This window comes from Lepus europaeus, chromosome 12 (assembly GCF_033115175.1).
Source record: "Lepus europaeus isolate LE1 chromosome 12, mLepTim1.pri, whole genome shotgun sequence".
NCBI lineage: Eukaryota > Metazoa > Chordata > Mammalia > Lagomorpha > Leporidae > Lepus > Lepus europaeus.
In genome coordinates, this window is record NC_084838.1 from 94,169,676 (window position 1) to 94,195,362 (window position 25,687).

Sequence of the window (25,687 nt, forward strand, 5' to 3'; positions counted from 1 at the left end):
AATCTTTAGGCTTCTATGTCCATGTACCTACACAGAAATTCTTGTTCAAAAAAGATATACAAATGAATCACTATAGGATAAGACACTAGGTTCAAATTTCAACCAAGACAAATTCTCAACTGACCTATGCACTCCACTCTCTCAAGTGGAAACCTGGGTATTTCTCTGGCTGACAGAGCTGCAACCCCCTTTGCCAAGGTTCATGACAGAAGACAAATCACAGTTGCTCTTTTCCCAGGTGGGTTTTTATTTGCAGCCTTTTACACTGACACAGAGCGACGTCTGGATCTACACCCGGGGGTTCGCAGTATGTTGCTGCTGTCCTGCGTGGGGTTCAGCGGATTTGGCTGCTGCTTTCTCAACACCACCATTTCCATGGTTCACTCACTTAGGGTTCTTAGTACAAGGCCCAGAATGAAAAGAAGAGGACTCGTGGGGTCAGACTCACTACCTGCCTGCCTGGTTCTTCTGTACACAGGCAAGATACTCCTGTACATCGTCTGGGGAGCCCAGGATGAGGGGGACTCGTTGGTGAATGGACTCGGGCTTCACGTCCAGGACCGGCTGCGTGCCCGTGGTGGCAAGGCCTCCCGCCTGCTCGATGATGTAGGCCACGGGATTGCACTCATACAGGAGCCGGAGCTGTGGGGGAAACAGAGGCAGGAGGTGGGTAAGCCTTGTGAGTGGCCAACCCCTCCCAGCTATGCCCCTCCAGCTCAAGGAAGACATGACTGCTGGGCTCGCCTGTCTTGCAAGCATGGGTGCCCTTTTGCACGCCTGTAAGTAGGTGGGCTGCCTGCACTGCACACCCAGCTTTGAGGAGGCTGATGCATTGGCTGGGACTCAGCACATACACCTTTGGGGGCACCCCTGGCCATGTATTCACCTGCCCGCTGACCTCTGCTTATGAGAAACCCATCTCTAGCCTTGCAGATAGGAGACCTCGGGACCCATTTCTTGTTAGTCCAGCAATGAGGCCAATGGATCCTGCAGGCATGGGTGGAAGCTTTGTATGTGAGGCTTATGGCGAGTGGGGAGTCAAGAAGCTTGGATGAACGTGCCAGGTGCTCTCTCTCTCTGCAAATGACCACGGTGGCTGGGGTGACGTGGAGAACTCCACACCTCCAGCCTTAGCCAAAGAGCTTGCTGGGATCCCAAGCGGTCTTTTCTTTTGGCCCCTTAGACTAACTGGAATCCTGCTGCATCCTGTTCGCCACCTTTTGTAACAGCCATCACTCGGAGGTTTAACACCCAGCTTCTTTCCCACTGTCATTGTGGTCTCTACACTCCCGGTCATGTCTGACACAAAGCAAGCGTCCAAACGAGGTCACAGCACATCTCTCACAAGATCTCCCAGCTGAGGGCGGAGTAGGGGGCTGAAGTCAAGCCTGCACCCTGCGTGGCCAGCTCTGCACGAGGGGCCAGGGCTCAGCCTGTCCAGGGGAAGCAGTGTCTCCCTAAGCCATATGAAGGGCACGCTTGTGTCCCACGAGTACACAATGAGCTGAAGTGGATGGGGTTGGACTGAGTGTCTTCGGGGTCTGTTTCTGTTATTATGTTGTGAGTCCTACGGCCACCATCACCACGAGACACACACACCCATCACCATAGACCCAGGGTGACTTTCCAGTGGTGTGCAGCCGCTGTGCCCCAACTCCACATCACAGCATCTTCTTCTACCCAAAAGAGTTCATTCTCTAGAATCTGCCTGCAAAGTGGTTGGCCCAGCTTTGTGCAATCCTTTCCTTTCCATTCTTTTCAAGTCCATTTTTGAAGCTATGTGATCTCACCTCACCCATTAGAAGAACTGATATCAAAAAGAGAGTAACAAATAATGATGAGGAAGTGGAAAAAGGGGAACTCTTGTGCACTCTCAGTGGGAGTGTAAATTAGTGCAGCCACTGTGGAAAACAGAACGGAGATTTCTTTTAAAAACTCAAAATAGACTTAACATATGACCTAGTAATCCCATTACTGGGCATGTACCCCAGAAAACATCAATGCATTGTATCAAAGAGATACCTGCTCCACCATGTTTATAGCAGCACTGTTCACAATAGCCAAGATATGGAATCAACTAGTGTGTTCATCATCAGATACTAGTCAACCATGAAAAAGAATGAAACCTTGTCATTTCCAGCAAAATGGATAGTCTCCCCATTGTGCTATGTAACGCTAGGAACTTATTCCTTCGGTCTTGCTCTGACTTGGTATCTGTTATTCAAATAGAAGAAAGAAGTTACAAGCTTCCAATCATAAGGTAATGTCAAAGAAGGAGAAATGTTGACCACATTGCTTTGATAGGTACCTATTGTATCCATGTATTGAAATGTCACACAATAGCCCATAAATATGTATAATTATTATTAATAGAAAGTTTTATCTGGAAAAAAACTGCTTTGAGAAACAGTCATATCTTATGCTTTCGCTTGGATTCTTATTTTCAGGAGAGGACTACTATCTTTGGTCTGGCTGGGAGAGTCAGGTGTTCAGAAGAGTTGGGTTAAGACTCCAGAGGGGAGTCGGCACCGTGGCTCACTTGGTTCATCCTCCGCCTGCGGCACCAGCATTCCATATGGGTGCCGGGTTCTAGTCCTGGTTGCTAGTCTTCCAGTGCAGCTCTCTGCTGTGGCCTGGGATGGCAAAGGTGGATGGCCCAAGTGCTTGGGCCCTGCACCCACATGGGAGACCAGGAAGAAGCACCTGGCTCCTGGCTTTGGATTGGCGCAGCACCAGCCCTGTAGGCCATTTTGGGGGTGAACCAACGGAAGGAAGACCTTCCTCTCTGTCTCTGTCTCTCACTGTCTAACTCTGTCAAATAATAAAAAAAAAGACTCCAGAGGGCATTTACTGCCATTTTGGTCACTCAGCATAGGAGGGCCTCACTCTAAACCTCCCATTCTTGGAGCAGAGAGCACCTGGCCAGGCACAGAGAAGCCCCAGTGCATGAGGGCTGGGTGACTTGGGTCACCTAGCTTTGTCTGAGTGACATTGGAGGCCACACTGTCCCCAACAGTCTGGCCAGGAAGACCTTCACTTAGGTAGCCTATAGAGCTCGTATCTCTCCTCTCCTTTTCCTCTGCCCTGGGGGCTCCAGGACAGGGAAGATTGGGATGCTAGACAGTAAAGTCTCAGACTGTAAGCAATCATCCTGTTGATTCAGACATTGTAAAACTTGGCTCAGTTGCACAATGAAACCAAGTAACTCTGCCTCTGACATCAGATGTCCCTATTGTGGGAAAATGGTCTTATTATCCAGGTACCAGGGCATCATGGGAATCATTGTCCTTCAGCCACAATCCAAGTGAATAGAGAAAGACAAGCCCTGGTAGGAGAGGATTGCACACACGTACACACACACATGCACACAGGTGTGATCAGAGACCATTGGGGCTGGAACACGTAGACAGGTCCAGTCCTACATACACAGCTACAGGTGCTTACAAATAGTTTATGCAGTTACAAATAGATACTTTCTGACTCACTTGTAATCATTTTAATAGTTACTAATTATTAGCCTTCATGTTCTCCACACTTAGAACCATGTGACAAGGGTGGCTCTGTTTCAGAATTTCCTTATCTTTTCCTTGATCTCACTTACAACTCCCTAGCCTTTCTCTCCCGCAGCTCTTGTATGATGTGGTTGAGATTCTTAGTTCATATAATTAATTACAGATTAATTACAAATATGATAGATTAATACACAACGGATAAACACTACATGAAGACAAGTGCCTGATGCATCAACTGATGTCTTAAAAATCATTTCTTGGGTCTTGTGTGCTAGTTAGATTTCCTTTCCTAGCTTTGTGTCTAGTTTTCCAATAATTTGAATCTCAACAGCCACAGGCGTTACGTGAATAGTTGTGGGTGTGATGGCAAAAATGGAAGATCTTGAGGCCGGCGCTGTGGCATAGCCGGTAAAGCCTCTGCCTGCAGTGCCGGCATCTCATATGGGCGCTGGTTCAAGTCCCAGCTGTTCCACTTCCAATCCAGATCTCTGCTAGGGCCTGGGAAGGCAGCAGAAGATGGCCAAGTCCTCGGGCCCCTGCACCCATGTGAGGGACCTGGAAGAAGCTCCTAGGTCCTGGCTTCAGATTGGCCCAGCTCTGACCTTTGCAGCCATTTGGAGAGTGAACCAGCGGATGGAAGACCTCTCTCTCTCTCTCTCTCTAACTCTGCCTTTCAAATAAATAAATAAATATTTTTTAAATGGCAAATCTTTACATGATTTGATTGCTTACTGGAGATTCCAGTGATTTCCTAAAATTCAGACACGTTTCCAGGGTTGGGGGGTTCTCTCCGAGAAAGGAGGGTTTGGATCCCAAGATGCCCACCTGGTAATAAAAGTGTTTTCCATTTCATGTCATAAAGTTGCAGTTGGATCTTCCAGGAGCTACCTTTCCAGAAATTGTGAGTTCCGAGCAGTTCTTACTCTGCAGTTTGTCAGCTCTACAGGGGACTCGGGTAGACCGGAAGGCTTGCATGACCCCTTGAAAATGCTTATTACATACAATGAGCACATGCAATGCATTCTGTCCTGGGAATTGAGTTGATAAGTGTTATTAGGCTCTCTAAGGGGTACTTGATTCCAAACCAGTTGATCACAGGCTGTGGAAGTGACAGGTGGATAATGCTGACTCAGCAAACGATGGGCATGATGAGGTCAGAGGAGGTGAAGGGCAGTGAGACTCACCCGTCACGATCCCGTCAGCCTTCCCCTTCTCCAACCTTCCACCACAGCCCCAAACCCACCAGTGGGAAATGGACCTTACTCCTCTTCTGCGCTCACTCCCACAGAGGCCAGCGGCAGGTGTAAGAAGGGACCCCCCCTTGGCTCACTGACCGGATACCCAGCCGGTGAGGAGCGGAGGGAGCATTACCTTGCCTTTAGGACTTTTCTGGTTGGCTGGGTACAGGAAGATCCCTCCATAGACCAGGGTGCGGTGCACATCAGCCACCATGGAACCCACGTACCTGGCCCCATAGGGCGCACTGCCATCCTAGAAGGCATAGAGAAAAGACACAAGATCCAGTGCATTTGACAACCGGCCAGTACCAGCTCCAGGCCCACATGTTCAGTTGGTGTGGCCTCTGCAGGCCTGGCCCTTCTTCCTCCACCCACCACCTAAGGCATTGAAAACATTACATAACTGAGCACTCATTCAGTAAGAGCCCCTCAAGCGGCCAGCAGTGTGGTGCGGTAGGTTAAGCTGCCTCTTTCAAAGCCAGCACCCCATGTTAGAGCATGGGTTCCAGTTCTAGCTACTCTGTTTCCCACCCAGCTCTCCGTAAAAGCTCCTGAAAAGGCAACAGAAGATGGCCCAAGTGCTCGGGCTCCTGCTCCTGCTACCCATGGAGAGACTCAGATAGAGTTCCTGACTCCTGCCTTCAGCCTGGGTTGCAGCCAACTGGGGAATGGTCCAGTGGATAGACTATCTCTTTCTCTTTGTGCCTCTCCCTCTCTCTGTTCCACTTTGCCTTTCAAAATAAATAAAATAAACCTTAAAAAAAGAGCACCTCAAATCTCAACCGGTGATTGAACTCATTAAATGTAGGACTACTTAAAGGGAGTGACAATATTCTGTTGCAAATTTTTAATACAGTAGCTAAGCAAAAAAACAGTAGGAAATATAATCCACCCCCCACATCTGCTGGCCCCACATCCACAACCAACCCTGGGTTGAAAATATTTTAAAATTTTGCATCTGTACTGAACGTATACAGGCTCCTTCTCTTGTGATTATTCCCTAAACACTACAGTGTAGCAACTTTTTACACGGCAAGTGCCTTGTGTTAGGTATTATAAGTAACTAGACATGATTGACAGCATGTGGAATGTTGCTTCATTTTATCTAAGGGACTTGAGCACCCTTGGACCCGGGAATCTATGGGAGATCCTAAAACCCATGTCCGCTGGAGGCCAAGGCGCAACTGTGCATGCCAATCACCACCGTGGGCAGCTCCCTGCAGCTCCGGCTTGGCTTGTGGCAGCTCGTAGGACCTGCTGCGTTCTGAGAACCAGGCCTCCTTGAACAATGACCACTTCTGCACCGGCTGCAAGCAGTGCTTCTACCCCGGCAAGATTTTAAACCGAGGCAGGTCACTCCAAACAAGCAGAACAATTTGCTTGTAAACGTCGATTTCATTACTCACATGTGTTGTGAGACTTATTTTTTAAGAGAAAAGTACAATGAAGATCACTCAACAATTTCTCTGAAAGCCAGGAGTAGGCAGCAGGGCACCGCTACATTTGGTCTTTTGTCTTCATTTGGTTTTCCATCTCTGATATCTGTGTCTAGTGCAACAATTCCCTGACAGTACAGGGGAGGTGGAAAATTCTGACGAAGTTTGGAATTAATTCAGCCTGGACTATACAGGTGGAATGACGAGTTAAGGCAATGTTTAAAGTAAGTATTTTGTTTGGTAGCAGAAATTTTACTGTTCTTAAAGTCTTAAACACATGCTGGAGTGAACAAAGGATCAGGAGCTGATGTTAAAAAACAAAAATGAGGCCAGTGCCATGGCTTAACAGGCTAATCCTCCGCCTTGCGGCGCCAGCACACCGGGTTCTAGTCCCGGTTGGGGCGCTGGATTCTATCCCGGTTGCCCCTCTTCCAGGCCAGCTCTCTGCTATGGTCCGGGAGTGCAATGGAGGATGGCCCAAATCCTTGGGCCCTGCACCCCATGGGAGACCAGGAGAAGCACCTGGCTCCTGGCTTCGGATCAGCGTGATGCGCTGGCCGCAGCGGCCGTTGGAGGGTGAACCAACGGCAAAAAGGAAGACCTTTCTCTCTGTCTCTCTCTCACTATCCACTCTGCCTGTAAAAAAAAAAAAAAAAAAAAAAAATGAGCCACCGTGTCTTAGCCACTCCCCCATTCTTCTATACTTCTCAGCCTAGTTCTCTTGAAAGAACAGTTTTACACATTGTCTCTACCTCGACTATAATTCAGGCTTTTAAAGGGTTTATTTTATTTACTTAAAAGAAGAGTGACAATAGAAAGGGGAGGACAGAGCTATTTCATCTATTGGTTCACTCCCCAAATAGCTGTGACAACTGGGGCTGGACCCAGCCAAAGTCAGGAGCTAGGAACTCCATTCAGGTTCTCTGTGGGGGTGGCAGGGTCCCAAGTACTTGGGCCATCTTCCTCTGCCTTTCCAGGCACACGGATCAAAACAGAGTAGCCAGCACTTGAACCAGAACTTCGATATGGGATGTGAGCCACAATGCTGACTCCCCAGGTCTCCACTGCTTTCCTTTTAAAATACTATTTTTAAAGTTTCTCAATAGGCTAACATTCATTTTAAAAACAAAAGGGTTGGCATTTCTCTGTGTGGGGCAATGCATGCTTAACATGTGTGTGTGTTCACTTTCTCAACTTTTAAATAAAACTTTATCACTTTGTGCACCTAATATGCACCTGTACTTAGAATGCTTAGAATGTTTCTTTATGTACAAGGCAAGAGTCTGACAAGAACCTAATAATCCACTCCCTCACTTCAATTAGGCTTCTCATTTGATTAAGGGGTAAAAGGACCTATCCTTGGGAAAACTAGAATCCCTGAGGTTGAAATTGTTACCAGGTATTGGTGGGAACCAGGGCAATGTGGCAATGTAGAATAAGACAAGATTTTTTTAAAAATCTGGTATTAAAATTATATTGCACACTGATTCCAATAATATGTAAGTCAACTTATAGCTACCTAAGTAAAGTTTATATATTCTGTATCTGACGCATATACTTCTCATTGTCTTATTTTACTTTACTGTCTTCATTTTGGATTTGTGGATTAATCTTAGGATCTAGGGAAAGTGCTCCCTAATACAGCACTTTTTCTCTGTAGATGGAAATCTATATTGGGTCATAAAGCCTTTATAATCAGTGTCTATTAGCTCATGTTGTTCAAATGAAATAGAACTAAAACAAATGGGATGTGATGGGATGGAATGGAATGGAAAGAATAGAATAGAATAGAATAGAATAGGGAAAAAATGTGTTAGAGTGCACTAGAGTAATAAGGTAGTTTCACTTTTGGTTGTGCCTGTGTGTGTGTGTGTGCGTGCACATTCATGCACCTGTGTTCTGAGTTGGATGTGAAATACATTTCTTAGCAGTTTTGTCAAAAAGTGTTTGAAAAACTCAGACGGAGTCAGTCTGCTCCACTCCTGGAGCATCTGTGGGCAAACTCCGTCACTCCCCTCAGAGCATTTGCTCTGCTTTGTAAAACTGCAAAGCTTCCTTTGTTTTAGAGCTTTGGGGATCCTCTTCTGGCTCTCGTCAGAGTATTTCAGGGGCTGGCACTGTGCTGTAGCGGGTAAAGCTGCCACTTGCAGGGTCAGCACCCCATATGGGTGCCAGTTTGAGTTCCTGCTACTCTACTTCCAATCCAGCTCTCAAGGCCTGGGAAAGCAGTGGAGGATGGCCCAAGTCCTTGGGCTCCTGCACCCGCATGGGAGACCTAGAAAAAGCTCCTGGCTCCTGGCTTTGGATCAGTGCAGCTCCAGCTGTGGTGGCCATCTCTCTTTCTGCCTTTCAAATAAATAAATAAAATTAAAAAAAAAAAAAAGTTCATGGGAAATGAAAAAAACATGCCTAGATTTCAATATTTTTGCACCAAATCAAACTTACATGAATTCCATTTTCCCCAAACTTTTTGAGGTGACCTCATGTGTATGTATGTATATACACAAATACACACACACACACACATGCGTCCATATGAACAGTCTTCAAAACATTCATGGAAATGGAAATTATGAAGAAAACTATGCATGGACTTCAAACTTTGAGGCACAAAGGAAGCCCTTATATTTTAATTCCATTTCCCATGAACTTTCTGAAGAGCCTGTGCATGTAAGCACATAAAGGATACATACAACATATTTACATTTAGCTCTGCAATACATTTCTTAAAATGTTGTGGACACATCTCCCTATCAATAGACAAAGACGGAGCTGCTCTTTTAGTGAATGAGTAGACAGGAAGCTAACGTTTCCCTCTGTGGACGCCCCCCGTACATGAAGAAGCCCTACTGAACGAGACTTCCATGTAGCTTCTTGACCTTTCCCGTGGGACACATTCCTGGGGGAATTTAGGATAAACTGCTGAGTAAGAAGCTACAGATCTTAAATCTTTGCCAACACTTTGCCAGAATGCCTTCAGAAAATGCAGTCACATTTGTGTTCTAAGAATTTACCAGAGGGCTTGTTTTCTACACCACTAACCCCGTTTAGCTTTCAAAGCTTTACCAGTGTCACCTGTGGAAATGAGACTAGGAGGCTACTTTTTTTTTTTTTTAAGGGAAAGGGTTTATTGGGGAACACCCTACAGACCGGAGTGAAGGGGCAGCGAAGGAAAAAGAGAAGGAGACTGTAAGAGAGAGAGACAGAGAGGATGGAGAAGAGAGACGAGAGGAGGATTCGCATTTCTTTCTCAGCATCTTGCCTTTGGCTGCTTAAATGCAAATGTTGCCTCCACCACTTGCAAAGTCATTCTGTTTGCCTGGTTCTCCAAGGGCGTCTCATCCTCACCTTATACGAAGTTCCTTGTGAAGCTAAACTGGTCATCCCCATGTGTCCCTTACATACATAAGGGCGCTTCAAAAAGACCAGGGGGAATGGCATTAAAAGAGGACTTTATTTTGGTGCAAAACTACTTTGAAATTCAGGCACAATTTTTTCATAACACCTTCATGTGTGGTAGTTCTGCCTGCAACTTACCCTTCAAAAAGGTGTTTTTTTTTCCCCACAGAAGTGGTACTTTTCCATGCTCAATAAATACCTTTCTTTAGGAGAGAGCATTTTTATTTTTTAGCCTAGACTTGGAACCACTCTGAAGCCATCACTAACTCTGGGAACTTGAGAATAATGTTGACTTCACCAACACCACAGTCAAATCCTGTCCCTTGTGCCTCAAGACATGGCTGCTATGGCAAAATAATACCCTATGAGGGAACAGGACAGGAAATTGCATTGCTGAGAATTTATCTCTAAAAATCCAAGAAAGAAAGAATGAAGAAAACTCGTTGAAGCTTCTGTTTCAGGCAGCAAAGCCAGGCCCCAGCGTTCTGAGGACTGAGTGCCACCAGGCCCACGAAATCCTGAGCTCTTTTTCCCTGGAGCTGCAGGGACCGCTGGTCTAGGGACAAACAACCCCCCTCGCTGCACATCTCAGAGCTGGGGAGGAGCCGGTCAACTGGTAAACCGGCTTCACTCCGCTCCCAACCTGGGCCCCACGTCCCATTCTTGGTCTGGAAGTTCTTTGCCTCTGGCCTCACAGCCACGCAGCAGACATCCTAAAGACTCTGTGTGGGCTGGGTTCACAGCCACCTGACTTGCAAAACCCAGGGATCACATACAGAGAGCCAACCGACTCCTTGAAACTTTCCTAAACACAGGGGCCGGTGTTACAGCAAGTGACTTGAACTTCCAAATGCTACTATTCCATCTAAGAGCCAATGTAACTGAGCTGTAGCCTACCAAGCAAATGAGCCTGAGCCAGGGCCAGCCTGAACCTCTGCATTTTGAAAATGTGTTCCTGCTTCCTTTTTATTTTTTAATTAAACTTCTCAATGGTACATTTATTTTTAGTTTTTGTTTATTTGAAAGGCAGAGTGACAGAGGGAGACAGAGACAGACAGAGAGAGATTTCTCTGCCCGCAGCAGCTGGGGCTGGGCCAGGCCAAGATTAGGAGCCAGCTCTCCCACCTGGGCGGCAGGGACCCTGCTACCGGAGCCAGTGTCTGTGCCTCCCAAGGTGCACATTAGCAGGAAGCTGGAGACTGGAACAGCGCCAGGACCCAAAGCAATGATTTGTCTCCGAGAAACTCCACTTGTAATTGTAACTAAAAACAAGCTGACTGCTCCAAACTCATACTGTGCAGAGCGACAAACAGTGGCACCAACCTCTTTCACCCAGGCCCCTAAAACTACCCCCTAAAGGGACCCCACTGCGGCAGGACTCTCCCCGCTGTAAGCCTTCACTTCCTGCACTCACCTCGGGGAATTTCTTCTTCTGCACATACTCCGTGGTGGCTGCGTCGAAATACTTGGCATAGCCCTCGTTGAGGCTGAAAATCTTCCCTTTCTTCTTAATCTTAACATCTTTCTCCACCAGGACAAACTCACCAAGAGCCTGGAAAGATGGACAGAGACAATACGATGCTAAGAGGGGCCAGGAGACAGAAGCCAGCCGCACACTCCACAACCGCGGGAGAACAGTGGGAGACAGGCGTCCGCAGGGGGGACCTGGGGTCAGTGTGCTGTCCTGGAGCTTGCCCTGGTCTGGTGTCACTTCACAGCAGGGTAGAAAAAACAGCAATGAGACGGAGGTGACACAGGCAGCTCCAGGAGTAGCGGAACAAGAGGTAACCTAGTTCAAGGGCAAGAGGATCTGCAATCTTCCTTCTTTACCTGCCTGTGTTCCATTGTCAACAAGGCTGCCAATTGCTAAGGACCACAGCTGTAACATCCCCCAGGTCCTCATATTAACCCAAGTTAGTATGTTTGGGAAGGCGTGAGCCAGCATCCCATCCACAATGAGAGAAGTCACACCATAGGGAGCAGGTGCAATTTGACCATTAGTTTGTGGTCCAGTTATTTGATCTTAATGGTTTGATCTTGGACACCATGAAAAGTTGTTGGTATCCCAATATCTGGGGACAAGAAGAAAGCCCTTGCCTCAGAAACTACGTTCACTCAGCATTAAAAATCAGTTACAATTAAAAAAAAAAACTAGAAAAATCTACCGAGTTGTTACAGAATTCTGCCTAGCTACCCTACAGCCACACCATCAACCCTGCAGGGCAGCCCTCAGGCACCCCTTTACCGGGTCTGGGGACATGGGGCCTGAGCTGGTGACAGGGGGTCTGACCCACTGGCTGCAGAGTTCACCTCCAACACTGACGTGTCCTGCGTCACCAGAAGAAAATTCTGGGAAACCAGCCTCATCTTGACACATGTCAAAAACCTTAAGCAGGAAAAGAACTCCCAAGATGGCTGCAGCTCGCAGCTAGACCACAAGCTGCCAAGGAACACACACAACACTCCCCGAGCAGAGAGAGACAGAGCCAGGCTGATCGTGTTGGAAACAAAGCAGTGACCAGGATACTCAGCAGGTGCAGAAGGGACTCGACAGTCCTCTAGTTTATCAGCAAGAAGCATGGCAGAAACACAACTGTCCCCTTAGCTGGAGGAGGAGCCCCTGCTGCCACAATGGGCAGGTCTTGTCTATCCAAGAGACGCGCAAGCCCCTGCAGCTCTGTCCCCTGCCGTGGGACGGGACAGCTATGGCACCTTCCCATGCCTGGGAAGCATGACCCTTCATGCCATGTGGTCACCAACAGCCACTGATTAGTAACGTGGTCCCCACACACTTAGATAAGAGGGGACCCGATCACCAGGCACCAGGCACACTTGTCATTCAGAAACCATAGCTCCCATGTGAAACTGAATGCCTTGACTTTGAGATGCACCCTGTACTGCAAAGTTTGGTGAACATGAAGTGGGGCCTCTGTGCCCCAGATCAAAACATCACCCCATAAACCCATGGATGCAATGGGCCCCAGTTAATAGCACTGGAAACTAACTCTGTCCTATGAGACTGCCTCCGTGAGCTGCCGGTCACCTCCCAGGCCCTTTCTGTCTGTGACCATTGCCAGAAGTTCCTGTAGCGCCAAGTACACATCCCCTCAAATGTTCCAGACTTTGCATCCAGGGCCTTTGCTCAAATGTCCTGTGCAGTGGAGTGGAGTGACCCAGAGGGTCTCAAGGTAACACTGAGAGGTCAGGCTATGGTGCACCTCCTCTTGCCATCACGACACAAGCTCTGTGCCTGTCTCTGGCCCAGCTTGGCTCTCCTGTCCCAATGGGAGACCGAATGCAGACTGTGCCTGAGTCCTTGAGTTGGACCCTGAGCCGCAGGCTCCTCCCCATCCCGCACACCTCCCCATGGCCTCTAGAACTGCTTCGGAATGTTCTGGATATTTCGCTTGCACTCAAGGGCAGTGTGTTCAGAAGGAGTTGCGAAGTGCATCCCGGCAACACCAGTCGCTGGCATGATCTTGGACAAGTTGCCCACCCTTGCTGCACCTTACTTTCCTCATCAGAACATGGGACTAAGAGTAGGAGCCCCTCATAGAGCGGCTATGAACGTTATACGTCTCAATAGAGGCAGACTGCTTGGAACAGATAGCCGCCCACCACTTAGCCAGCATGATCTGACTGCTGGCTGGTATTCCGGGACCGTTTTAGAAACCACTCTTCATTGTCTGAGGGTAATGTGGATAAGCCGTAGAATGTCTCAGGATTTGCCTCCTTCTCCGAAAATCACAGAAGTTACGGCACCAGTAAACTGGCTCAGCAAGGACTCCTAGTCTATATGTCAAAAGATTGCATGAGAGGCCGGTGCCGTGGCTCAACAGGCTAATCCTCCGGTCGGGGTGCCGGATTCTGTCCCAATTGCCCCTCTTCCAGTCCAGCTCTCTGCTATGGCCCAGGAGGGCAGTGGAGGATGGCCCAAGTGCTTGGGCCCTGCACCCACATGGGAGACCAGGAGAAGCACCTGGCTCCTGGCTTCGGGTCAGCGCAGTGCGCTGGACGCGGCGGCCATTGGAGGGTGAACCAATGGCAAAAAGGAAGACCTTTCTCTCTGTCTCTCTCTCTCTCACTGTCCACTCTGCCTGTCCAAAAAAAAAAAAAAAAAAGATTGCGTGATAGTGATAGTCGTCGAAAAAGTCCATGGCAAGTTTACTGTAATGCAAAGCATTTTGAAAACTATGCAGTTCCAGGAACTCTGAAGAAACTCTGTTCATGTAGCATTGAAAAGAGAAATTCTGTAACTTAAAAATCTTTTCCAAAATTTCTCCCAATCATTGTTAAAGTGCATACGCTATCAAGACTCAGCATCGTGTTCTTTTTTTTTTAAATTTTTTTTTTGACAGGCAGTGGACAGTGAGAGAGACAGAGGGAAAGGTCTTCCTTTTTGCCGTTGGTTCACCCTCCAATGGCCGCCACGGACGGTGCGCTGTAGTCGGCGCACCACGCTGATCTGATGGCAGCAGCCAAGTGCTTCTCTTGGTCTCCCATGGGGTGCAGGGCCCAAGCACTTGGGCCATCCTCCACTGCACTCCCGGGCCACAACAGAGAGCTGGCCTGGAAGAGGGGCAACCGGGACAGAATCTGGAGCCCCGACCGGGACTAGAACCCGGTGTGCCGGTGCCTCAAGGTGGAGGATTAGCCTATTGAGCCACGGCGCCAGCCAGCATCGTGTTCTTAACACTCAGTCTCTAGCCAGTGATTTCTGCCTGCGACCAGGATTGCGCTGTTGCATTTTCCACCTTACCCAGAGGCCTCCATTGAAGCCACAGAGCTCTCCCCCAAACGCCCTCACTTGGAGAGAGGACTTTGATGTCTTCCTTCATGTTGGTGCCGGCTCCCTGGCGAGCCTCTCCGGCCCGCAAAGCAAGTACTAGGAACCACCAGGAAATTATCCCAGGACACTGGGAGGCAGCCACAGAGGCCCATGGCGTCCCCAGGTGTAGGTGCCACTGGCTTTGCTACTCACTGGGTCCAGCATGAAGAGGTCCACTCCCTGTCCCGTGGAAAGAGCCACCAAGGTCGCACTGCCGTAGAGCGCGTAGCCCGCAGCCACGATATTGCGGCCGGGCTGCAGGGCGTCTTTGTCGGAAGGCTCATCCTCTGTGGTCTGCGGAAGAGAGCAAAGAAACGTGGGGCATCGCTGTTTCCGGGAGAGAACCCTACACCCGGGGGGCCTGCTCTCCGGATCCCCTGGGGCCCCTGGACAAGGCGCAGTGCTCAGCATTTGCAGCTGCCCCAGCCATACTCAGAGGAAACAGGATCCTACGTTAAGGAAGCGCCCAGGCTGAGCCAGTGTGTATTAATCCTTTGTCAGGTACACAGCCCAAAAATGTTCTCTCCCGTTCTGCTGGATGTCTCTTCTCTCTGCTGATTGCTCCCATGAGCTGTTGCATTGCATTGATTGGTGAATAATGACAAAAATACTGACAGATAGGATGTTTTCCGAATATTTTTGATCCAAGGTTGGTTGTCTCTTCAGGTGCAGAAGCTGAGAAAACAGAGAGCCAACTGCACTTCCAAATGCGGACGACACCTAAGAATTACGCTCACAGGAAGTGGCCCCGGAACAGCAGCCTGTGTGCCTCACACACGATGGAATTATGCCCACTGTGCTACTCAACTCTCCAACAGAATCGCTTCTTAAGATACTACAGGGAGGCTGGTGCTGTGGCGTAGTAGGCTAACACTCTGCCTGTGGCACCAGCATCCCAGATGGGCGCTGGTTTGAGTCCCGGCTGCTCCACTTCCAATCCAGCTCTCTGCTATGGCCTGGGAAAGCAGTAGAGGATGACCCAAGTGCTTGGACCCCTGCACCCATGTGGGAGACCCAGAAGAAGCTCCTAGCTCTTACTCCCACGTGGGTGCAGGGGCCCAGACCAAAGCAGAGAGCTGGATCAGAAGTGGAGCAGCCGGCGCCGTGGCTCACTAGGCTAATCCTCCACCTGCGGCACCGGCACCCCAGGTTCTAGTCCCGGTTGGGGCACCGGATTCTGTCCTGGTTGCCCCTCTTCCATGCCAGCTCTCTGCTGTGGCCCGGGAAGGCAGTGGAGGATGGCCCAAGTGCTTGGGCCCTGCACCCGCTTGGGAGGCCAGGAGAAGCACCTGGCTCCTGGCTTTGGATCGGCGCAGCGTGCTGGCCGCAGCGGCCACTGGGGGTTGAACCAACAGCAAAGGAAGACCTTTCTCTCTGTCTCTCTCTCTCTCTCACTGTCCACTCTGCCTGTCCAAAAAAAAAAAAAAAAAAAAAAAGAAGTGGAGCAGCTAGAACTCGAACTGGTGCCCATATGGGATGCCAGCGCTTCAGGCTAGGGCTTTAACCTGCTGTGCCACAGCGCCGGCCCCAGGGTTTTTAATATAAGTTAAAATCTTTAGTCTTACTCTGGCAAAAAAAAAAAAAAAAAAAAAATGACCTAAATGAAAGATCTCTGCCAGTGAGATCCCAGTGGAAAGAACAGGTCATCAAAGAAGTAGGTACCTTTCTCTGAAGGGAGGAGAGAACTTCCACTTTGCCTATGACCTTGTCTAAATATGATCAGAGTCAGTGAACTCAAAAGGCTTCCATAAGGCTGGCACCGCGGCTCAACAGGCTAATCCTCCACCTTGTGGTGCTGGCACACTGGGTTCTAGTCCCGGTCGGGGTGCTGGAGTCTGTCCCGGTTGCCCCTCTTCCAGGCTAGCTCTCTGCTGTGGCCCAGAGTGCAGTGGAGGATGGCCTAAGTGCTTGGGCCCCGCACCCCATGGGAGACCAGGAGAAGCACCTGGCTCCTGCCATTGGATAAGTGCAGTGTGCCGGCCACAGCGCACCAGCCACGGTGGCCATTGGAGGGTGAACCAACGGCAAAGGAAGACCTTTCTCTCTGTCTCTCTCTCACTGTCCACTCTGCCTGTCAAAAAAAAAAAAAAAAGGCTTCCATAGCCTTGTCAGCTCATGACAAGAGCCTCGGGTGATTACTGACACCATAAACAAAAGTGTCAATTTGTTAAGTCAACAACAGGAGTCACTGTGCACTTACTCCTCATGTAGGATCTCTGTCCTTAATGTGCTGTACATTGTGATTTAATGCTATAACTAGTACTCAAACAGTATTTTTCACTTTGTGTTTCTGTGTGGGTGCAAACTGTTGAAATCTTTACTTAATATATACTAAACTGATCTTCTGTATGTAAAGAGAATTGAAAATGAATCTTGATGTGAATGGAAAGGGAGAGGGAGCGGGAGAGGGGAGGGTTGTGGGTGGGAGGGAAGTTATGGGAGGGGGAAGCCATTGTAACCCATCAGCTGTACTTTGGAAATTTATATTCATTAAATAAAAGTTAAAAACAAACAAACAAAAAATCTTCAGTGTTCCCCATGGAAGCATCTGAAACACCTTCCTCCAGCCATTAAGAGGACCCTGCTTTCTTTTCTTTTTTTTTTTAAGAGCAGCTAATTTTTATTTATTTATTTGACAGATAGAGTTATAGACAGTGAGAGAGAGAGAGAGACAGAGATAAAGGTCTTCCCTCCGTTGGTTCACTTCCTCAAATGGCCGCCATGGCCGGTACGCTGCGCTGATCCGAAGCCAGGAGCCAGGAGCTTCTTCCTGGTCTCCCATGTGGGTGCAGGGCCCAAGCACTGGGCCATCCTCCACTGCACTCCTTGGCCACAGCAGAGAGCTGCACTGGAAGAGGAGCAACCGGGACTAGAACCCGGCGCCCATATGGGATGCTGGTGCCGCAGGCAGAGGATTAACCAAGTGAGCCACGGCGCTGTCCCCAATACCTTTTTTTTTAAGTTTATTTTTATTTATTTGAAAGGTAGAGAGACAGATACAAAGAGAGATCTTCTATCTGCTGGTTCACTCCCCAGTTCCCTGCAACAGCCAGGGTTGGGCCAGGGTAAAGCCAGGAGCCCAGCACCCAATCCAGGTCTCCCACTGGGTGGCAGGAATCCATCTCCTGCTGCCTATCAGAGTGTGCATTAGCAGGAAGCTTGGTCGGAAGAGGAGCCAGGACTTGAACCCAGGCACTACGATATGGGATGGGGGCATCAAGGTGGTGCACCACAGTGCCTGCCCCTGGAGATTTTGAATTGTATTTTCTGAACAGTTATACCACCTCATAACTAGCCACTCAAGCTATCTATTTTATATGGGGTAGCTCTGAGCCTTTTTAGGAGTTGGCCCATTCTGTGTAAGTTGTACAATGGATACAGGTACAATTGCTTGCATTACTACCTTATTATCCTTTTGATGACTCCGAATGTTGTTAATATCAAAACAACACGAGATGAACAATCTAATATACAAATACTTATAACTCTGATCATTTTCCCAAAAGGAATTCCAAATAATTGAGGAATGTGCCTGAGAAGGCACCAGAAGATGGCCCGAGTACTTGGGCCCCTGCCAACCACGTAGGAGATCGGATGGAGTTCCTGTCTCCCGGCTGATAATGATGTCACAAGTGGAAAATTCTATACTCGGCCTCATGGACAATAGCAGTCAAACATGCCTACTGAAAACACCGCTGTGAATTACCTGCAGGCTGTGTGCATGAGGTGGATATGAAACATAAATGAATTTCATGTCTGCACTTGGAGCCCATCCCCAAGATATCACGTGATGTCTATGCAAATATTCCAAAGCCCAAATTAACTCTTGTGTTCCCAAGCATTTTGGAAAAGGGATGCTCAGCCTGCACCGAGTCTGGCAGGAGTGTTCCATCCAGACTTTCAAAACAAGGTCCCTGGGGCCGGCGCTGTGGCGTAATCAGTAAAGCTGCCAGCTACAGCCCCGGCATCCCATATGGGCGCTGGTTCGAGACCCGGCTACTCCTCTTCTAATCCAGCTCTCTGCTAGGGCCTGGGAAAGCAGTGGAAGATGGCCCAAGTCCTTGGGACTCTGCACCCGCGTGTGAGACCCAGAAGAAGCTCCGGGCTCCTGGCTTCGGATCAGTGCAGCTCCAGCCGTTGAGGCCAACTGGGGAGTGAACCAGCAGATGGAAGACCTCTCTCTCTCTCTCTCTCTCTTTCTCTCTCTCTCTCTCTCCTCTTTCTGTGTAACTCTGACTTCCAAATAAATAAATAAATCTTAAAAAAAAAAAAAACTGTGAAAGGGATGATCCTTTTACTTTACTCTCCTAAGAATGCCGGGAAAAAGGCAGAGAGCAGATCACCAATGCAGCTATTCCCATGCAAAGCCTCCAGCAGGGAGAGTTTCCTGGTTTGCCTACAGTGGTGGGGTCTGGTCAGTGGGGCAACAACACTCAGGCCAGGAACCTCCCAGGAAGCCCGCAAGAAGGAGGTGAGAAAGGACAGCCCTGTGTACTCACCTTCCTGTAGATGGCAAATATGGTCCCAATGGAGGCCAGGCAGTCAATGTTGGAAGATCCATCCAGCGGGTCAAAGCAGACCACGTATTTCCCCTAAAGGGACAAAGGGGAGCAGCACCGGCCACGTGAGCACATCTGCCCATGGGCATAGCTTCCACACGGCCGCGTGTGGCAGACAGCATGACATCAAAAAGAGATTTAGAGACCCTGCATGTCATCATTAAAAAAATGCTGGCCCTTGTGGAGGGCAGCGCGCACCAGCACACACAACGCCAACAGCTCAGGGCTGGTCCTGCCCCCAGCAGATCAGTGGACCCCCGAATGGGATGCTGGGGAGCCACCCATCTGCAGGTGCTCTGGCTCCCCCATACACACACACACACACCAGAGCTCTTAGCTGCTCCAGATGTGACAAGAACCTGTGGAATTGGGTGGGGAGTGAGAGATAATCTTGGGCCACTGCCCCAAAGTGCCCAGGGCCAGCTTTCCTCGTGCCCACAGTAACGTAGGCCACGGCTTTAGGGATCATTCTTCCTGGGCCTCTCCCCAGACTGGACTGTTTTCATCTTAAGCCATTTTTACCAAAAAGACTTGAGAAAGCCTCTGAACACCATTCCCGGTGCCTCTGGATCTGTCCGACTCAGAGAGCAGGTGCAGACATCAGAATACAAATATTCCTCTGGATTCCAATCTGCTGGCCCAACGTGAAGCCCAGAAGATGGAACAAGTCGGGTCTTGTGAGACCCATGTTCCCCACGTCCATTCACCCTGCGGTCTGTCCCAGGCAGTGCCAGCCGACATGCCAGGAAGGAAATCCTCAGATTTGTGCTATGGGCAAGCTACCAAGAGAGCCCTAGCCTGGCGCACGAATCACTGACAAACAGCACGTCAAACGGGAGGCATTTCTCTCTCTACCCAAGTGCGTCCTCCCCGACTGGCCGGCCAGCGACGCCCCAGCTTCATTTGAGTTTGCTGTCTTTTTCTCTCCTTGCTCAGCCAGAGAGCGAGGGGGAAAGCAGGGTAATCCACAAAGTTGGAAATTCCACAGCCTCTCCACGAATAGTCCCTTGATCCACTGCTGCATTCATTGGCTGGCAAACGTTCAAGGCGCTCAAGTGTCAGGAGAGGCGGTAGCAGCAAAGCTCTCTTCACGGAACTGGTTTCTAACAGGACTCCAGCGAGCCCACATATGAATGGGTGGTGGTGGTGAATGTGCTCAGGAAAAACCAACTGCAGGGTGGCACTGTGGCCAGCAGGTGAAGCTGTGGCCTAAAGCAGTGGCGTCCCTTATCAGATCATCGGTCCAAGTCCCAGCTGGACTTGGAGCCTCTGGGAAAGCAGCAGAAGACGGCCCAGGTGTTGGGAACCTGCCACACATGGAGCAGACCCAGATGGAGCTCCAGGCTTTGGCCTGAACCAGCCCTGCTCATTGTGGCCACTTGGAGATAGATCTTCCTCCCTGTCTCTCCCTCTATATATCACTCTACCTTTGGAAATAAATCTTTAAATAGAGAGAAAGAAAGAGAGAGAGAGAAACCAAAGGGAAAGAGGATGGGGATGAGGGAGGTAGCACTCAACAATGGGTCTGACTGGAATTAGGAAAAAGGCCACAAGGAACCCAGGAAGAGAACTGTAGACAAAGGGATGGCAGGTGCTCCTGGCGCAGCGCAGAGAGCAGCCATAGAGCAAAACCAAGGACTAGTGAGAAGACTCACGTGGCTCCAGCCACCTGGGGAGGACAGCAGCAGAGAACATGGGAGCCTGGAGACTGGAGATTGATTTTCTATCAGCTGAATTGTAAACTTGGAGATGATAAGTTTAATTAAGCTTAAGTTATGTGGAACAAATGCCTTGCATGGTATCTGGTATACAGTAGGTGCTTAATAAGCTAGGCTTTATCTTTTCCTTCCTTCCAGAAAAATCACAAAGAAATGGCCTGTTATCTCCAATGTGCCAAACAAGGGCCCACAGCGCCAGCACCTATTTTGTGTTTCTGCATTGTGGCTGAACGCTGGTTGGCCTATGGCCACCAGCCAAACCTTCCCTTTACGAAAGCGGGGGGACCCTTGTGACTACAGACCCTCCGCAGTCACACCCTGCACTAACCAACTCTACCGTTGTGTTAACGCCAGAGCGTGGGGCTTTTAGGAGTTCTTTTCTCGATTGATCTAGGAGTCGGTCAGGTGCGAAGACACCTCTAACCCAAACAATAACCCCTCGGGCGGGGGCTGTGGGAGGAGAGCCAGGAGCTGTGCCGTGCAGCTCTTCCTGGGAGCTCTGCTTTGGCACCACCTACTGGTGAGGGCAGATTCTGCAGCCGCCCAGGGACGCACCCGTCTCTCCTTGGAGGTGATGATGGCCTCTTTGTTCTCCTCCGAGACCAGCACGCAGGTGCTGTAGGAGGACTGGAGCATGTTGATCACCAGGGCATTGGACAACACGTCCAGCTTCTTCACCTCGTCTCCCGTCACGTTCACGGTGCCCGCGATTCCATACCTGAGAGGACAGAAGGCTGCATCAAGTCACCGAGGGACCCATCACCCCGGGGAAGATCCCACACGCGCCAGGACACCCGCAGCGTCTCCAGGCTATACAAGGGGCAGTTCTGAAAGTTCTCGGAAAATAGAATTAAAAGGTAAGTTTAACTGGGTGCAAAAAATAAAAATTGAGATCTGGTGCTGGCATTGTGGTTGCAGCAGGTTAAGCTGCCAAGTACAATGCCAGCATCCCATATCAGAGCACCTGTTGGAGTCCTGGCTGCTCTGTGTGCGCTCCAACTCCTTGCAAATGTACCTGGAAAAGCAGCAGAAGATGCCTAAGTACTGGAGTCCTTGCTACCCATGTGGGAGACCTGGATGGAGCTCCAGGCTCCTGGCTTCAGCTTGGGCCAGCCTTGGCTTGTGTGGCCATTTGGGGAGTGAACCAGCAGATGAAAAATATCTATCTCTATCTCTATCTCTCCCTCCCCCACTGTTTCTATAACTACCTTTCAACCACATAAATCTTGTTAAAAATTGAAATTCATTCATGGTTTTTATCATAGTGTGCATTTTGCCATGAACTTTTTGAAGACCACGCCGAGACACGGATCTCAAAAATTGTTTGAACCAAAAGAGATGTGATCTTTTAGTTCCTCTCTCTGTGAACTTACTGAAATGCCTTGTATTGGGCCTTGTAGCCTCGCCTGCTTTTCACCTTGAGGACATGGTCCCATTTCCTTGCCTCCCCCCCCCCCCCCCAATGAGACTGGGGAATTCAACCTGGGGCTGGAGAGGACAGCAGAGCTCATAAAATCCAGACGCATCACCGTGGGTAAGGACTCCTTCTAGCACTGGGCTCAGGACCCTCACCCCACCCCCCACCCCGCCACTCACCTGCCTTACGGCCAATCTGACTGCTGACCAAGCTGCTTCCTGCCTGGGCGCCTCTTGCCACCAGGACCCCATGGCTGTCACTCCACTCCGGCCTGACTCATCGCTCCGTGAGGCCTTCCCTGGTCTCCTGGCTAAAATACCCACCCCCAAGCCCCCTTCTTGATTCATTTTCCGCCTCAGCCCTCACCGCCATCTAGCGATCGGTTTTGTCTCTGGGCTGCACAGAGGCAGGGGTTTCTTTCTGTGTCCCAGCGGGCCATGGTCTGTGCCCTCCGTCCCCGCCGCATCAAGGCGTAGGCACGCTTATAGCCCAGCAACTGCAAACGCCCTGCAGCCCCTGCACACCGAGCTGCCCCCCTCTCCCCGCCATGCTCTCTGCCTGCCATCAGCTTCCTCCTCACAGCCTCCGGGAAGCCCTGGCCCCCTCCCCAGGCATCCTGCGTGTCCCCCGCCACCTGACGGGCGCAGCCTGCCCTCCCTTCCACTCTGTTCTTGGGCACACTTCCTGCTGGGTTCTTGGCCTGCTAAGGGGAAGGACTGTGTCTGACCGCCTGGGTCCCCACGCATGCATAAGCAATGCTCAGTGTCCACTGGATTACAAGGATGGGGCAGCCAGCAAGGAGTTTCCCTCCCCCTCCTCACTGGTTGAGGGAGTCTCTGCAGACAGCCAGGGCTGGGAACCTAAGCTGGGGACACGGCGATTCCTGCCCTCTCTCTGATGGCCAGCGTCTCTCCCCCGCCCCAGCCACCTCGTGCGATGCCTGGTGTAAAGAGCTAGCTGCCCTGCAAAACAATTCCGGTTGCCTGGCCTCAAAGACAGCACCTTCTGGGCCGGACCTTGTGGCAGAGCAGGTTAAGCCCCGTCTGCAACACAGGCACCAGTCTGAGTCCCAGCAGCTCCACTGCTGATCCAGCTCCTTGCTACCGAGCCTGGAAGAGCAGTGGAAGTGGCTTCAGTACTGGGGTCCCTGCCACCCACGTGGGAGACCCAGATGGAGCTCCTGGCTCCTGGTTTCCCAGCCTGGCCCAGACCTGGCCTTCTGCAGACACCTGGACAGTGAAACCAGCAGATGGAAGCTCTCCCTCCCCACGCCTCTCTCTCCCTGTGCCTTTCAAATACATAAACCTTTTGAAAAAAAAAAAAAAAACACTGCACTTTTCATTTCCGGAAAAATGCAAGCAGCCAACCAACAACAGTCACAACAAAACGGGGTTGTCTTGCGTGGCAGTGTAAGCGGACCACAGACCCGGCATCTGGCTAGCACACCCTGGTCCTTGCACCCACACCCTCCAACCCCACGTGCTGCCCCCTGCACTCCCTCCAGCCCAGCTCAGCCCACCGCGAGCCCCGCAGGCGCAGGGCAGCTCCCTAGCTCCACAAAGGCGGGTCACGTGCCCTCCTAGGGGGACACGTGGTTCCCAAGGAAGCCTTCAGGGCAGATCTTGCGAGAATTCGCACGCACCAGGCCCCGCCTCAGTTTCAAAGCCTCTGCAGACGCCGGCGGCCTTGTCTCCGCGGGCTGCGCCTGCCACCTAGTGGCCGGTCGGCGGCGGTGCCCACCGGCTGATTTTCCCGGGGAGGGGCGTGGGACCCTGGCACTAGGGGCTTTTTTTCTGAGCCCCACCGGCACTGTGGAAATCGTCGCGACCCTCCGAGTGAGGAGAGGTAGGCCCAGCAGGAGCAAGTCGTGGCCTACCACCGCATGGAAGGGAAGGGAAGCTAGCTCATCACCTTCCTGGCTGGGGTCTGGACACTCAGCTGCCACAAAGACCACCCCCTCCCCCCCCAGCCATGTAGTCAGTCAGTGGAGCAGGGAGAGGGAGGACGCGTGACCCCGAGATGGGGCCCAGGAAGCCGCGGTTGGAACAGCAGGACTCACATGCAGGGAGAGACAGGGCTGCACCTTGCATTCGGAGAGGGGAGAACTTGGCCATGGTTGTCAAATGCGGTCAATGCACAAAGAAGAAAGCGCTAAGCACGGTGCGTCCTTGAGTCCCGTTGCTTGGTCCCTAATAAAACCTCGTGGGAATAAAATCTCTGATGACCTTGTGATCACTGCAACCTGAGATAGCACCCGGCAGGTCTTCTGTGTTAAAAGCACTAAGCTGTTCAGAAGAAGTATTTTCAGTGACTGGGCTTTGTCAAGTCTTACTTTGGAGTCTTCCTCCCCCTCTCCTCCCAAATACAAGGCCTTTCAACCCCCCAGAGACCTCCAGTGGGCAAGCCAAGTCACATCATTACTACAAAGGAAGTGGAAGTCCCAGCAAAGATGGTTTCTTCTTATCACAATTGGAACACTCGGCTGTGAGCCACGTGAACCTGGCCTCCGGCTGTTCTTGGATAAAGTACCAAGGACCAAGCAAGTGCAAGAAGGCTCTTCCCTCCCGCTCCCAGCTTCTTGCACGCCAAGTACAAAGAGAAAGAAAGACAAAGAATAAGCTTAAAATAGAGCCACCAAAGTCTCCCTCCCACGGTGAGGGGGCAGCTGTGGATCCAGCCCCGGGAAGTGTTCTGTTGGGTGAATGATTCCTAGCTGGTACCATATGAGCAAAGGCCGTCATAAAAACGCAAGTCTGGGGCTGGCGCCGTGGCTCACTTGGTTAATCCTCTGCCTGCGGCACCGGCATCCCATATAGGTGCCGGGTTCTAGTCCCGGCTGCTCCTCTTCCAGTCCAGCTCTCTGCTGTGGTCTGGGAGGGCAGTGGAGGATGGCCCAGGTCCTTGGGCCCTGCACCTGCATGGGAGACCAGGAGGAAGCACCTGGCTCCTGGCTTCGGATCGGCACAGCCAGCTGGCCATAGTGGCCATTTGGGGGGTGAACCAGTGGAGGGAAGACCTTTCTCTCTCTCTCTCTCACTAACTCTGCCAAATAAAAAAAAAATGCAAGTCTATGCAAAGCACCAGAAAGAGACCTTCCAAGTCCCCCTCTGCTTCTTGGTGCCACTGAGACCGTGCAAACACACTCAGCAGAATTCAGCAATTTTTAATGCAACATTTTTAAATTCAGCATGTTTTAGTACAATGAGCCACTGCGTTTGCTCTTGCCAGATAAACAGTAATAGGAAAAATAACACTTTTTTTTTTTTTTTGCTCTCTTGTGTGTTTCAAAATAGCACACATGAGAGAGAGGTGAAATGCAGCTTCCTTCTGGGGCACACGGGTGTAACCATGGGTGACCCCGTTTCTAGCCCAAGCAGGTGCAGCTCCCGCACGAGCTCCCCGGGACTCACAGGTGGGCCAGGCCGGCCTTGCGCACAGCCGAGGAGATGGCTTTGATGGCCGTCAGCATGGAGTTGAGTAGCTGGGTGAGCTCTCCGGTGCCTTTGGCCTGCCGCCCCTTCTCCATGACGTAGCGGGTCAGTGTGAGCATGTCGGTCTCGAAGGGGCTTCTGTCCGTCAT

At 50.5% G+C, this 25,687-nt stretch overlaps 1 protein-coding gene across 1 annotated transcript; it reads right to left on the bottom strand.

Moving 5' to 3' along the window:
• Positions 1-397: 397 nt before the first annotated feature.
• Positions 398-25,687, bottom strand: FBP2 (fructose-bisphosphatase 2). The gene is made up of 7 exons (XM_062207111.1): positions 25,518-25,687; positions 21,246-21,408; positions 18,913-19,005; positions 14,567-14,707; positions 11,000-11,137; positions 4,884-5,003; positions 398-642 (listed from the first exon to the last, which is right to left on the bottom strand). Exons 1-7 carry the CDS (start codon positions 25,685-25,687, stop codon positions 448-450), a joined length of 1,020 nt encoding a protein of 339 aa, XP_062063095.1. The 3' UTR covers positions 398-447.